This window comes from Pelmatolapia mariae, linkage group LG7 (genome assembly GCF_036321145.2).
Source record: "Pelmatolapia mariae isolate MD_Pm_ZW linkage group LG7, Pm_UMD_F_2, whole genome shotgun sequence".
NCBI lineage: Eukaryota > Metazoa > Chordata > Actinopteri > Cichliformes > Cichlidae > Pelmatolapia > Pelmatolapia mariae.
This window is the reverse complement of record NC_086233.1, coordinates 18,339,294-18,350,000: the sequence shown is the minus strand read 5'-3', so window position 1 is coordinate 18,350,000 and position 10,707 is coordinate 18,339,294. Positions and strand designations below refer to the sequence as shown.

Below are 10,707 nucleotides of genomic sequence, written 5' to 3'. Positions count from 1 at the left end.
ACCAGCGAAAGATGTTTAAACAACATGTTTTAAGGACACATTTAATCCCATTTAATATTGAAATTTGTGCAATTTTGAAAAGAAAATGTCATTTTCTTTACTACACAATAAAAACTAATTTTTCTGTAGTAAAAACCACAAATCTGTCAGCACTAATAAATAAATGTGGAAAATTACAGAAATGGGCCTGCTAGTTCACTGCCTAAAAAATCTCTCCCAGTGGACCCACTGTAAATAAATAAATACAAAATTCTATATAGAGAGGTTTTTCACTATGGTTTAATAGCTATTGGTTGTCTGTTACTTAATTACTTAGGTGTAGTATGAATGGCAATGGTGGAGGTCTATATCATTAGGAAACCCTTTAAAACCTATGAAAATACAATTGAAAGTTCAAAATCTGTTAATAAACAGGTTGTTCCCATTTGTTTGTCCATGATATTCTCTGCACTGTTTTTCATGAAATAGATTTGTACTGCTGACACAAAACACACCAGTTCATGCATCTGAATAGTATTTATGGTTCAATATGTGCAATTTCTTGAAGCAACAGGGATAATAAACATCAGACAACATTAGATCTATTGCTGACTGCATTCAATGCAAAAATTGGGTGAAATATTCTTACAGAAGGCAATGCTAAATGCTCCAGATCTGGACATTAAAACATTTTTGTGTTATTGTATCCTCAACTCTCTAATGAAGCACTACTGCTGGAAACGGCAGCTGTGATCTTTGGCCTCAGGGCCGCCATGGAAATTAAGATGGCCTCCTGGTGACAGGAAGAAGGAAACAAATAAAAACACAGTCAAGCTGCATTAGTGTTTATTATGGTTTATGGTTTGAAAAATGCTTTTCAAACAAATTTTGAATAACTGGTCTCACCTCGGTACGAATGGTCCTGCTGCCCTGACCGGGGCACGTGTTGAGGTAAAGGTCAAACAAAACACTGGGGTCAGTTACATCCAGCTTTTGGTCGGCATCTAAACTGGCCTCCAATCCCTGAAGACCTCCAAAAACGACCAAGAGATGTCTGCAAAGTTTAAAAAAATTAATAAATCAAACAACCTCTGAGAGGATGTATTCAGAGACACTTGTTCTACCGCCCTAATGTTTACCAAATTTAACATATTCTGAATGTTAAGTTCGCACGCTAACGGTTAAAGGCCGTTTCAAGCAACTTACTTGAATGGCGTCAGTGATGCCTGGTCCGCGTTGCTGCCTCTTTCTGACGTACCAATAGTCAGATCATATCCTCCTTTAAAGGGGCTTTCAGTGAAAACTGCACCTGCAGGAACGGGAAATAGACAAGAGTGTGGATAAAGCAGTGGTTGGCAGTAGTTGTTGACACAGACTGCAAATGAATGAGAAGCACAATGTTGAGAGTTAAATGGGAAACCTACTGAGACAAGATGCCAGACGAACACTGTAGCCCCAATAATAACCACCTTCAGTCCTGGGCACGTGAGGAGCCACGACAACACCTTTATATACTTTGCCTTCTGCAGACAGTTTCACAGATAGATGGACCCAAACTTAACTGATGTGCTAAAAATCATTAAAAAAAAAACCCCAAAAAACCTTGAGAGTCTGGTGAAGAAAAGTACCTGGATTTTGTGTCTTGCTGAGCCGTACTGTGACTCGTAGTCCAGGCTGCAGCTGCTTATCAATCTGAACTTCCTGTGGGACCAGGAAAGTGAACATCGTTCAGTTTTTATTCTTAGATAATTACCAATAAATAAAGAGTACACTAACAACAGCTGTGCCCCCAGTGCAGGATAGCGCACCTTTCTCATTCCACAGTCGACAAACGACCCTTTGGTCTGTTTGGTAGGCCTGTCGACCACGACGCCTTCCCTGTAGTCAGATTCCTCGTCTATCCTCATGTGGTGAGGACTGTCTAGAGGGTTAAGCAAACCTACCAGAGAGTGAGAGAGAGAGAAAAAGAGATTCCTGATTGATAATCATGAAAATCATGAAATATTTCACACCGTATTTAATTTCAGACTCGTCACAGGAACGGCTGTTTATCGGGTTGTTTTTCTTCCATTTGTTACTCAGTTACCTGCGTACTGTAAATCTTGATGCTTTGGGAAGAAGGCCTTGCGCAGATATCTGATGGAGAAGAAAAGCTGGACTATCAAAGAGATAAAATGTACTGATCAAATCAATAATGGTGATCTGATTTTCTCCAAACTTACTGTGGACATTCCAGATACTGAAGTATTCTGGCAAGTTGAATGCAACCGTGTCCCCTCTTCCCAACACCGCTAAACTCTCCCTCCACACTCCTGTGAAACACAAACAAAAAGCAAACTCCTGTCCATTAGCTGTCATGTGGGTTAAGGCACATTTAATCTGCAAGTGGGCGCTCTATGAAAACGTACTTGACATCTTCCCCTCGTTCATCAAACACTACGATCTCATCAACAGAGAAAACGACGCAGGCGCGGGCGATCTGTCCGGCCAGGTACGTGCGAAGTTCAGGAGACTGAGCATTATCCAGGATAGACCCCGGCAGAGCCAGACTCACCGTGTAAGCCCGACCTGGGAGAAAAACAGATTAGTAATTATAGCACTCATCACCTATTACATAGGAAAAATCAACAGTATAATGTTGTTACCTTTTTTGCTTTGGCTCAGTTCAGTTTCTGCTTTCTCAGCAGCCTCTTGCTGTTTCTGTTTTTCTAGTCGTTTGATCAGCTTGGCCTCTTTCCTTTGCTTCTTAGCCTCCTTTACTGGTATTCAGGAAAAAACATTGACATTTACAATAAAAGAGTTCATTTCTAAATAATCACTGTGAATACCTAAAACTTAATTATCTGGACAGAAGTACTGGGCCACCTATAGGTTACACTTACAGGACCTGCTTGGTCATGGAAGCTCCCAGCACACAGTGCTTACGCTGATGTTAATGGTTTGAAACTTTACAGTTACTTGGTCAGTGGTGTTGTTTTACACAGTATGCACCTCAGCACCTGGTGACCCCACTCTGTAGCTTTACAAGTGAGTTGCTGTGGGTCCTAAATGCTCCCACTTTGCAATAACACCAATCACAGCTGACCCTCTAGGAGGGAAGATATCTAGGAAGTCTTTAAAACATCCTGTTCTTTCACAAATGTTTGCAAAAACTGGTTGGTTATTTACACTTTTGGCAATGGTGCTGAATAAATGGCCCAAAAGTTTTGTCCATAATGTATATATAAATACAGAATATATGTTTCCACTATAATTGTATATTGTAAAATAAAGTATTTTGATTAATAGTTAAGACGAACATGCTATATTTTATCTTGTGTTTTAGTAAACTCCCTCTTCCGGTTTTCGACTGCTGAGCAGACATACTACACTGTTATGTGCTTTTGTATGAATAAAAAATCTGCATTAAGCATGTTGTCAATACATGACAAACCTTAAAATGGATATGCACATTAATTCTCACAAAAATGCAGTTTTTTCTTTCTTTTTTTCCGTTTTAATGTCCAAAACAGCCGTATAGTATATAGCAGGCATGCAGCTAGTTTAGCTGTTTACTCACTTTCCGCTTTCCTTTTCTTCCAGTCCACCTTCTCGACTGGCTGCAAACACGAACAAAGAACAGAAAAGGGGTGTAAATAAAGACACACATCAGTGTTTTTCCGTGTTTTTTTTAAGTGTCAAACAGTAACAATACCTGAGAAGACCCAAGATTGGGTCGTTTCACTGCAACGCTGGAAGACATATTCAAGCGTCGATGTACCAACACGTGAACAGTCTTTACTTCCAGGTCGTGTTCTGCGTTGCCCGCAAAGCACTTCCGGGAAGTCAACCACGTGACGATCCAGTTGCTCTTCTCATATACATGCTACAGTCACTGCCTACAACCGCCTTAATTTTGACTTTATATAAATTATTATAAAACACCACTCTCTGTACAAATAATATATATTTAAAAAATATATAAAATATTTAAAATGATAAAATATTAGATCATTTCCTGTGGGGGTAAAAAAGTAAAAATTTACATCCCTAAATTTGTAGTTCTTAGCAACTAATGGTGTCTTAAAATTGACTGATTCTAGCTATTTAAATAAGCTGTTATTAGAACTGCTATTAAAAATAAACTGGATCAAAAAGCATCTCAGAAATCTCATATCTTTATTTGGAGCTACACTATTCAGAAATTCCCAATTAACCTCTCCACTTTCCATAAACAAGTACTTTTCCCCCTTGTAAGTCAGCTGTTCAACAATGATAGTTAATTTTGCAGGTACAGAGTGTTCCTAACCAGATACAACATACCGATAATCCCAGAGGAGATCCGTATTGTTTTTGATGCCAAGTCATCTGGTTTGTCACTGTTTATTGGAAACAACCATAGCTCGGATGCTATTTTCGTCATTTATACATGTGTGTAAACTTGCTTGTAATAAATAGAAGCCGCGGTATTAAAAACACTTATTTCTGTAACAGCAAGGTTCAGACCAAATTACTGTGGCATGTGCAAAATCAGAGTCCTGCATGATGCCGTGCTTTTGAAGAAACAATTTAAGAATGTGTCTTTAGGCACAAAATCAGCATAAATACCAAAGGTAACACAGTACATACAAACCTTATTGAAGAAGAAAAACACTTTACAGTGCAAAAAACATGTATATTATAAAATTGTAAGTGCTTTATGCTGATATTAATATAAAGTTCAAAATTGGGTAGATAACTGGTTTTATGGCTTTACATTCAGGAGGCACCCTTAACCACAAAACAAGAAATGAGACACTGATATCTTTGAAATACATTTTTAATGAACTGACAAATTAATAGCCGTGTCACAGTATGCCACCATTATTATTTTTAATTAATACTGCTCTATGTGCTACTCCTACTGACATCATTATTATTATTAGTAGTAGTAATAGTAGTGGTATTATCATCATCATCATCATCTGAAAGCACACACAACTCTTTCTACCCTTGTCTAGCACTTCTTGTTTCTTGTACTAATGTCAGATTTTCACACCAAAGTCCTTTGATTTAAAATGAATAATAGCCTTTAAAATCATGGCAGTTACATCCAATCAATAGAAAAACCTACTCACAGCTTTAGAACTCCCATTTTTAGTGCAAGACTCATACGCCTCAATTCTTAATGCAAAAAACGAGACCTTCTATTAGTGAATTTATTTCATTGTATAAATCCTTACCAACAGTTGTTGGTTTAATTCCAGCCAGAGACAGAAAATGGATGTTTTTATTCATCCAGCATAAAGCACTGCCAAATGAAACAAGTGGAAGTACCAGCTCTGGTGCCCACTTGTGGTGGGAGAGCGGCCGTTACAGAGTGAATGGGTGGCTCATGTTCCCAGTCTTCCTCAGCCAATGGCTCATGTGAGAACAATTAATATTAGCAATCAAAAGGTGATTAGGAATCTATTGACTCTTCTCGTCACTGATCACTGATGATTAAATTAGACTGATTATTTGTGACTAATACATTAAGCTTGGTTCAGCGATACTCACATCCATCTAGAAATGACTACAAAATAAAAATTCTCTCTAAACAAATTCCTTTATCTGGCAGGAGCTCAACATAAGTGTTGATGAGGTTACTGAGCACAGAGCACTTATTTTACCAGTTTAATGGATGCTTTTATTCAATGATTTCCTTACTTTGAATAAGGGCAAATATCCCTGGAGGTAAACTGTGATGTAGAGGTACATTGTTAACTTAAAAATATTTACTGAAAAATATTTCCTCAGTGATTGCTCACGTGCAAGTGGATGCTCTGTCCGTGCACCTTTAACTGGATCAGGTCAGCACCTGAGTTTAAGCAGACTGGAAGAATCTGGGTGGACGGATAAAGCCTCACATCAGTGGTAAGTTTACTCTTTCTGACTCCACTTTCTCAAGATGGCCTCTGCAGCATCCAGCGTGGAGTCCTCCTGTGAGGAGAAAGCGGAGACAGAAAGACTGACAAACAGGAAGTTGTTTCCTGAGATGTACCACTTTAATAAGAAAGGTCAGGTTTACCTTAACAAAACAGAATCGGATGTACTTGTCAAACTCCTTGCTGTGCTCTGGACTGTAGAACGCAGAGACGGGGATTGTTGCTAAACCCTGCAGATAGAAAAGGCAGGAAAAAACAACAAAGAAAACTCAAAATCTGTGGCAATGGATCAGATTTTGACCGCTTAGCATCAATTGTCTCCAATCGATGCTGAAAGTTTGTCCTGTTCATCATCAGTTTCCTTACATGGGGGGCATCTATCCCCAACAGTTTTCTAGACTTCACCAAGCTCAGGGAGCGTTCATCAAAAAGTATGCAACTCTTTATGTCTCTGTTACCCACCCTTCAGATATGCACCAAGCACTTGCTTGCTGGTCTAAGCAGAAGGACTTGATTGGTTATGTGTCATTAATGTGGTGTAGGTCTGCATTTGAGAGTTTGAATCTTCAGTACTGTTTTTCACCTTTCAGGATTTTTTTTTTTTACCTCGATCTTCGCTCCATCTTCTCTATCCACCCTCCACCCTTGATCATCTTAAGGATGACCTTACAACATGTGCCCAGATCAATCATTTTATATCCCCACATTTACTCCAAACAAACGTCAACAAACTTAATAAAACCTTACATTTTTACCTTTTCTTTAATGAGCCATTTAACAAATCTGAAGTCATACAATTCATCCTTTGTGCTCGGGTCATTCAGGTCCACCTCTGTTTGAGGAAAAAAGATGAAAAGGTAAATACTGATTTCAGATGATGAAAGATGTATAAAACAAAGATGACTGTTCATCACTCACTGACTGAGGAGATGTCTGTGACCATGAAGTAACCTCCCTCTGGCATGATAGGCTGCAGCCCCACGCTCTCCAGACACGAGGCCAGCTTCTTTCTTTTGTGGTGCAGCATTGCGGGAAGCTGCTGGAAGTAGCTCTCAGGAGTCCCAAACAGCTCATATTCCCGTTCAAATCCATGAGCGACTGCCTCCTGGTGGTAAGGAAGAAGGATGGAGAGAGTTTTAAAATTTAACCTGATCTAGCAATTCTGATTAGATAAAGCACAAGAGGAAAGAAACAAAAAAAAATGATCTGCTCAAATAGCTATAATTTCACAGCCCTACTAAAGTAGTACTAATATTAGTTTAGAAAGTATGCATTTACTTGAGCGGCTGTTGCGCAGTGATAAACCGAGTTCTGATGGATGGTTTTCATGTATTTGATGATATTTCCAGAGCTGATGGCCCAGCCAACCTGAAAAATATGAGTAAAAAAACAAATCAGATCACACTAACAACGCGTTGCAAAGACAATGACCCTACAGACTGTGTGTTACCTTCCAGCCAGTAGCACTAAATGTCTTTCCGGCACTGCCGACAGTTACAGTTCTTTCCCACATGCCAGGAAGGCTGGCTGCCAAAGAATAGGAAAAACAAACATTAGATGACGCGTCGGCACTGTCGCTAGCTAGTTTGTGTGTAATCTGTTATCCCACCTATCTTTATGTGCTTGGCTCCATCATACGTGAGCCATTCATACACCTCATCACTGAAGCACAGCAGATTGTGCTTAATACACAGATCGGCAATCATTTGGAGCTCTTCTGTCTTGTAAACCTGTAACACACACGGATGCATGTTTGTATCTGAGAGTAAAGTCGATATATTACATGATAACACAGAAAAATGGCAAGAAAAAAAAAACCCATTAGTTGAAAATTCCACAAACCAAATCAGACTTATGTGCACGGTAACGGCCTTGTGAGGGCATAATTAATCTTACCTTGCCTAATGGGTTGTTGGGAGTGTTGATAACAATGGCTTTAGTGCGAGGAGTAATTTTACTGGCCAGCTCGTCAGCAGAAAGAACCCAGTCTCCACTTGACAGGATGGCGCTGCCCTCTCTCTGTTGCAAATGAGAAAACAGAAAAGAGAATAAATATGTACAGGAGCCATACATTGAGGATCCTAAATTGAAAAGAAAATGTGAAATTACCAGTTTTTATTCTATTTTTTAGAAACATGAACCACTCACTGGTCTCAGAGGAACATAAACTGCCTTTCCTCCAGCCATCACCACCATGGGCTGGTAGCAGTCAAAGAACGGTTCGATAATGATGACCTGAAACGTAAATTACTTTTTTAAGAGAGAAAGAAAAAAACCCCAACTCTCAGTTCTTTATATTTTCACTTTCACTTGAAAGTTGATCACTAGTTTCTTGTTTTTTGACAGCACTTCTTATCACTTTATTGATTTCTGTACCTCATCCCCTTCATCAATCAGACCCTGGAAAGCACAGAAGAGGGCCTGATAAGCACCAACTGTCACCAGGATGTCTTCGAGAGGGTCGATGTCCTGTCCCACAATCCTACTAAAGAATTTAGCCAAACTTTTAACAAGAGGGGGGTGACCCTGAGGAAAGAATATAATAAAAAGGCCATTCATTATTTGCTCTGCAACTATATCAATTTCATCTGTCCTTTTAATCCCTCAGAAAAATGACTGAAATGGGGTCCCCCTTTGTGATGCCTTTGTGCTTACAAAAGCTCGGGTGTACTGGTGCATTTGAGGTCCTCCGCTGATGGCCTTGCAGAAGGCCTCCTGGACAAACTGTGGAGGGGAGAAGTCGGGAAATCCCTGGCCGAGGTTCACTGCTTTGTAATCTGCTGCAAGCTGTGTGAACTCAACCCTGTGGGCGTGAGGTGAGTGAGACAAAGCAATGATGTTACGAGATGTGTGAGTAAGAATGAAACAATCAGAGGGTTTGTTCCATTTCAATTCATCTCAGTTAAGAAGATTATTTATTTCAAGCATCCATCATTCTATTTTAACTTGAGTTACACTCCTGAGAATCTATACTTTAGAGTGGTAGCACCAGAAATTTACCCTAAAATATTTGAAGAACCAAGTTTAATTAGTTTTCTAGACTAGTGAATCTGAAAATGACTCTTTAAAAATGACAGGGACCTGACACTTTTTGAATAATTCCTATGAAAACGCGTATCATATATATGTTTTTTCAGTATCTATTGCATATTCTTTTTGTTTTAGTTGCCATTATATTCTGCAGAAATCTGCTCTTAGCTTGTGACTTGTGTCAGACACATTTGCACTTGACCCATGAAGATAGACTTGGGCAAAAGTTAAACTTTATGAAAGTGTTTGTCCTTCAGTGATGATGACCTTTGTAAAGAAGACACAATCAAAATATGGAAGTGTCTCAGTATGTGAGAAGGGGCCAAGGGTTAAAAATGCAGTGCAGTCCTTCATAAAGTCGCACATTTGAGCAAACTGTCATTTACTGGCTCAACCTTTAAGCCTCGGGCAGGGGTCATCAAATACATTTGTCCTTTTCTAAATTTTTATCATTCCTTTTCCTTTGTCACTGTTAATACTTACATTACTTGTACTGGAGTAAACCACTAAAGGCAATTGCAATATTTTAGGTTTCACATTTGTGAAGCTTTCAAGCTAATCATCACTTACACATGCAGTGTACTTTTACTTTGTGGAGTCTGGGAATGAGCAATTTGTGTTTGCATCTTTTCGCTGAATTAAACAATTAAAGAGTGGGTATTGCTGGTATTGGTCATGGAAATAGTTTTATAGCTTGGTGACATAAAACATGCATGTGAAACACTACAAGAAATGTTAAATGAGAGATACTACTCATTAGGCTATTCCTGTATTCAGTCATATTCTATGGGCTGGATGAACAGCTCTGGTGGGCTAAATGTGGCAATATTTCAATCATTAAAAATATGCAAAACCTTAATTAAATAAAACACCTGACTTTTTCTGCTGTCTATAATGACATATATGGATACCACACTGAAGCACATTTTTAATAGTTTGTGACACTTTAAAAAAAGAAAGTGGCTCAGCTCCAATCTGTGCGACCTCATTCTCAACCAATCAGATGCAGGTGATACATCCGATTGGTGGCGGTAGGAGGCAGGTCATAAGCAACAAACTAGTAGTGTTTTATTTGATTAGTTTTCTTCTTCTCTCAGTTAAACAATCTGTTTAAGAGAAGGCAGAAAGCAGGTCAGCGTAATTCAGTTCAGTGAAATATGCTGACAAAAACATTTCTCTTTCTGTTCTTCTTTTTTTCTTTTTTAAACCATAAATCGGAGCCAATGAGCAGGTACCTGAATGCAACTTGAAACGTGCTCAGCAACTGCAGACTCTGCTGTGAAATATTACGTTGCTGTTATGGTTAATATATTACACATCTGATACTTTACCTTTGGTTGAGTAATCATCCCCCAAAAAACACGGACATTTCAGTGTATTTACTCACCAGACATTCTTATCCACCCCGTCTGTCCTGCGTGCATGAAGTCGCCTGGACATGATGACCTGAAACAACAAAACAAGCTTTAAAATACGCGGTCATCGCTGGAGACCTCTGTCTTCAGTTTAACAGAGCTGTGCCTACCTTATGATTGTTTCTAACTGAACTCTGCCGAAGTGGAACCAAACTTGCTGCAATGTTCCGGATTATTCCCATTAATAAACGATCACAGCCTCACAGGAGCAGACGACACATTTAATGTTGTCACTGAGTCCCTGCAGAAGGAAAAAAATATCTGTAAACGTTTCTGTTCACCTGAAAGTCCAGGGTTGTTGTTGTTTGGGACCAGTGCAAGTTGATAACAAAGGTCCCAGCACCTCCCCTTCAGCCTCCTTGTGTTTTGATATCTACTTCCTGTGTGGGCGTGGCGAG

General features: G+C 39.2%; 2 protein-coding genes across 2 annotated transcripts in view; both read right to left on the bottom strand.

Moving 5' to 3' along the window:
* Positions 1-3,761, bottom strand: part of spout1 (SPOUT domain containing methyltransferase 1) — a 4,428-nt gene extending 667 nt beyond the window's left edge. Inside the window, exons 1-12 of the mRNA XM_063478215.1 lie at positions 3,674-3,761; positions 3,539-3,578; positions 2,625-2,738; positions 2,388-2,547; positions 2,202-2,291; positions 2,066-2,115; positions 1,788-1,918; positions 1,608-1,680; positions 1,404-1,502; positions 1,186-1,288; positions 886-1,033; positions 1-772 (exon numbers count right to left, since the gene is read on the bottom strand). The exon at positions 1-772 is cut by the window's left edge and continues 667 nt beyond it. Of these exons, the coding sequence (XP_063334285.1) occupies positions 689-772; positions 886-1,033; positions 1,186-1,288; positions 1,404-1,502; positions 1,608-1,680; positions 1,788-1,918; positions 2,066-2,115; positions 2,202-2,291; positions 2,388-2,547; positions 2,625-2,738; positions 3,539-3,578; positions 3,674-3,721 (1,140 nt within the window). The 5' untranslated portion in view covers positions 3,722-3,761 and the 3' untranslated portion in view covers positions 1-688. The remainder of the gene's footprint in view (positions 773-885; positions 1,034-1,185; positions 1,289-1,403; positions 1,503-1,607; positions 1,681-1,787; positions 1,919-2,065; positions 2,116-2,201; positions 2,292-2,387; positions 2,548-2,624; positions 2,739-3,538; positions 3,579-3,673) is intronic.
* Positions 3,762-4,788: 1,027 nt separating this feature from the next.
* On the bottom strand, positions 4,789-10,673 carry kyat1 (kynurenine aminotransferase 1). Its single transcript, XM_063478214.1, has 13 exons — positions 10,420-10,673; positions 10,282-10,340; positions 8,520-8,667; positions 8,241-8,390; positions 8,013-8,099; positions 7,761-7,883; positions 7,474-7,594; positions 7,315-7,391; positions 7,143-7,232; positions 6,783-6,969; positions 6,620-6,696; positions 6,008-6,094; positions 4,789-5,919 (listed from the first exon to the last, which is right to left on the bottom strand). The coding sequence occupies exons 1-13, from the start codon at positions 10,489-10,491 to the stop codon at positions 5,860-5,862; spliced, it is 1,338 nt and encodes a 445-aa protein (XP_063334284.1). The 5' UTR covers positions 10,492-10,673; the 3' UTR covers positions 4,789-5,859.
* Between the last annotated feature and the right edge of the window lie 34 nt (positions 10,674-10,707).

Coding starts and splice junctions, on each gene's coding strand:
- kyat1 (XM_063478214.1), bottom strand. CDS start 10,491: ATGGGAATAATCCGGAACATTGCAGCAAGTTTGGTTCCACTTCGGCAG. Junction 8,391..8,519: donor ACCAGTACACCCGAGCTTTT/GTAAGCACAAAG, acceptor TTCTTTCCTCAG/GGTCACCCCCCTCTTGTTAA. Junction 6,697..6,782: donor CACAGACATCTCCTCAGTCA/GTGAGTGATGAA, acceptor TTCCTCAAACAG/AGGTGGACCTGAATGACCCG.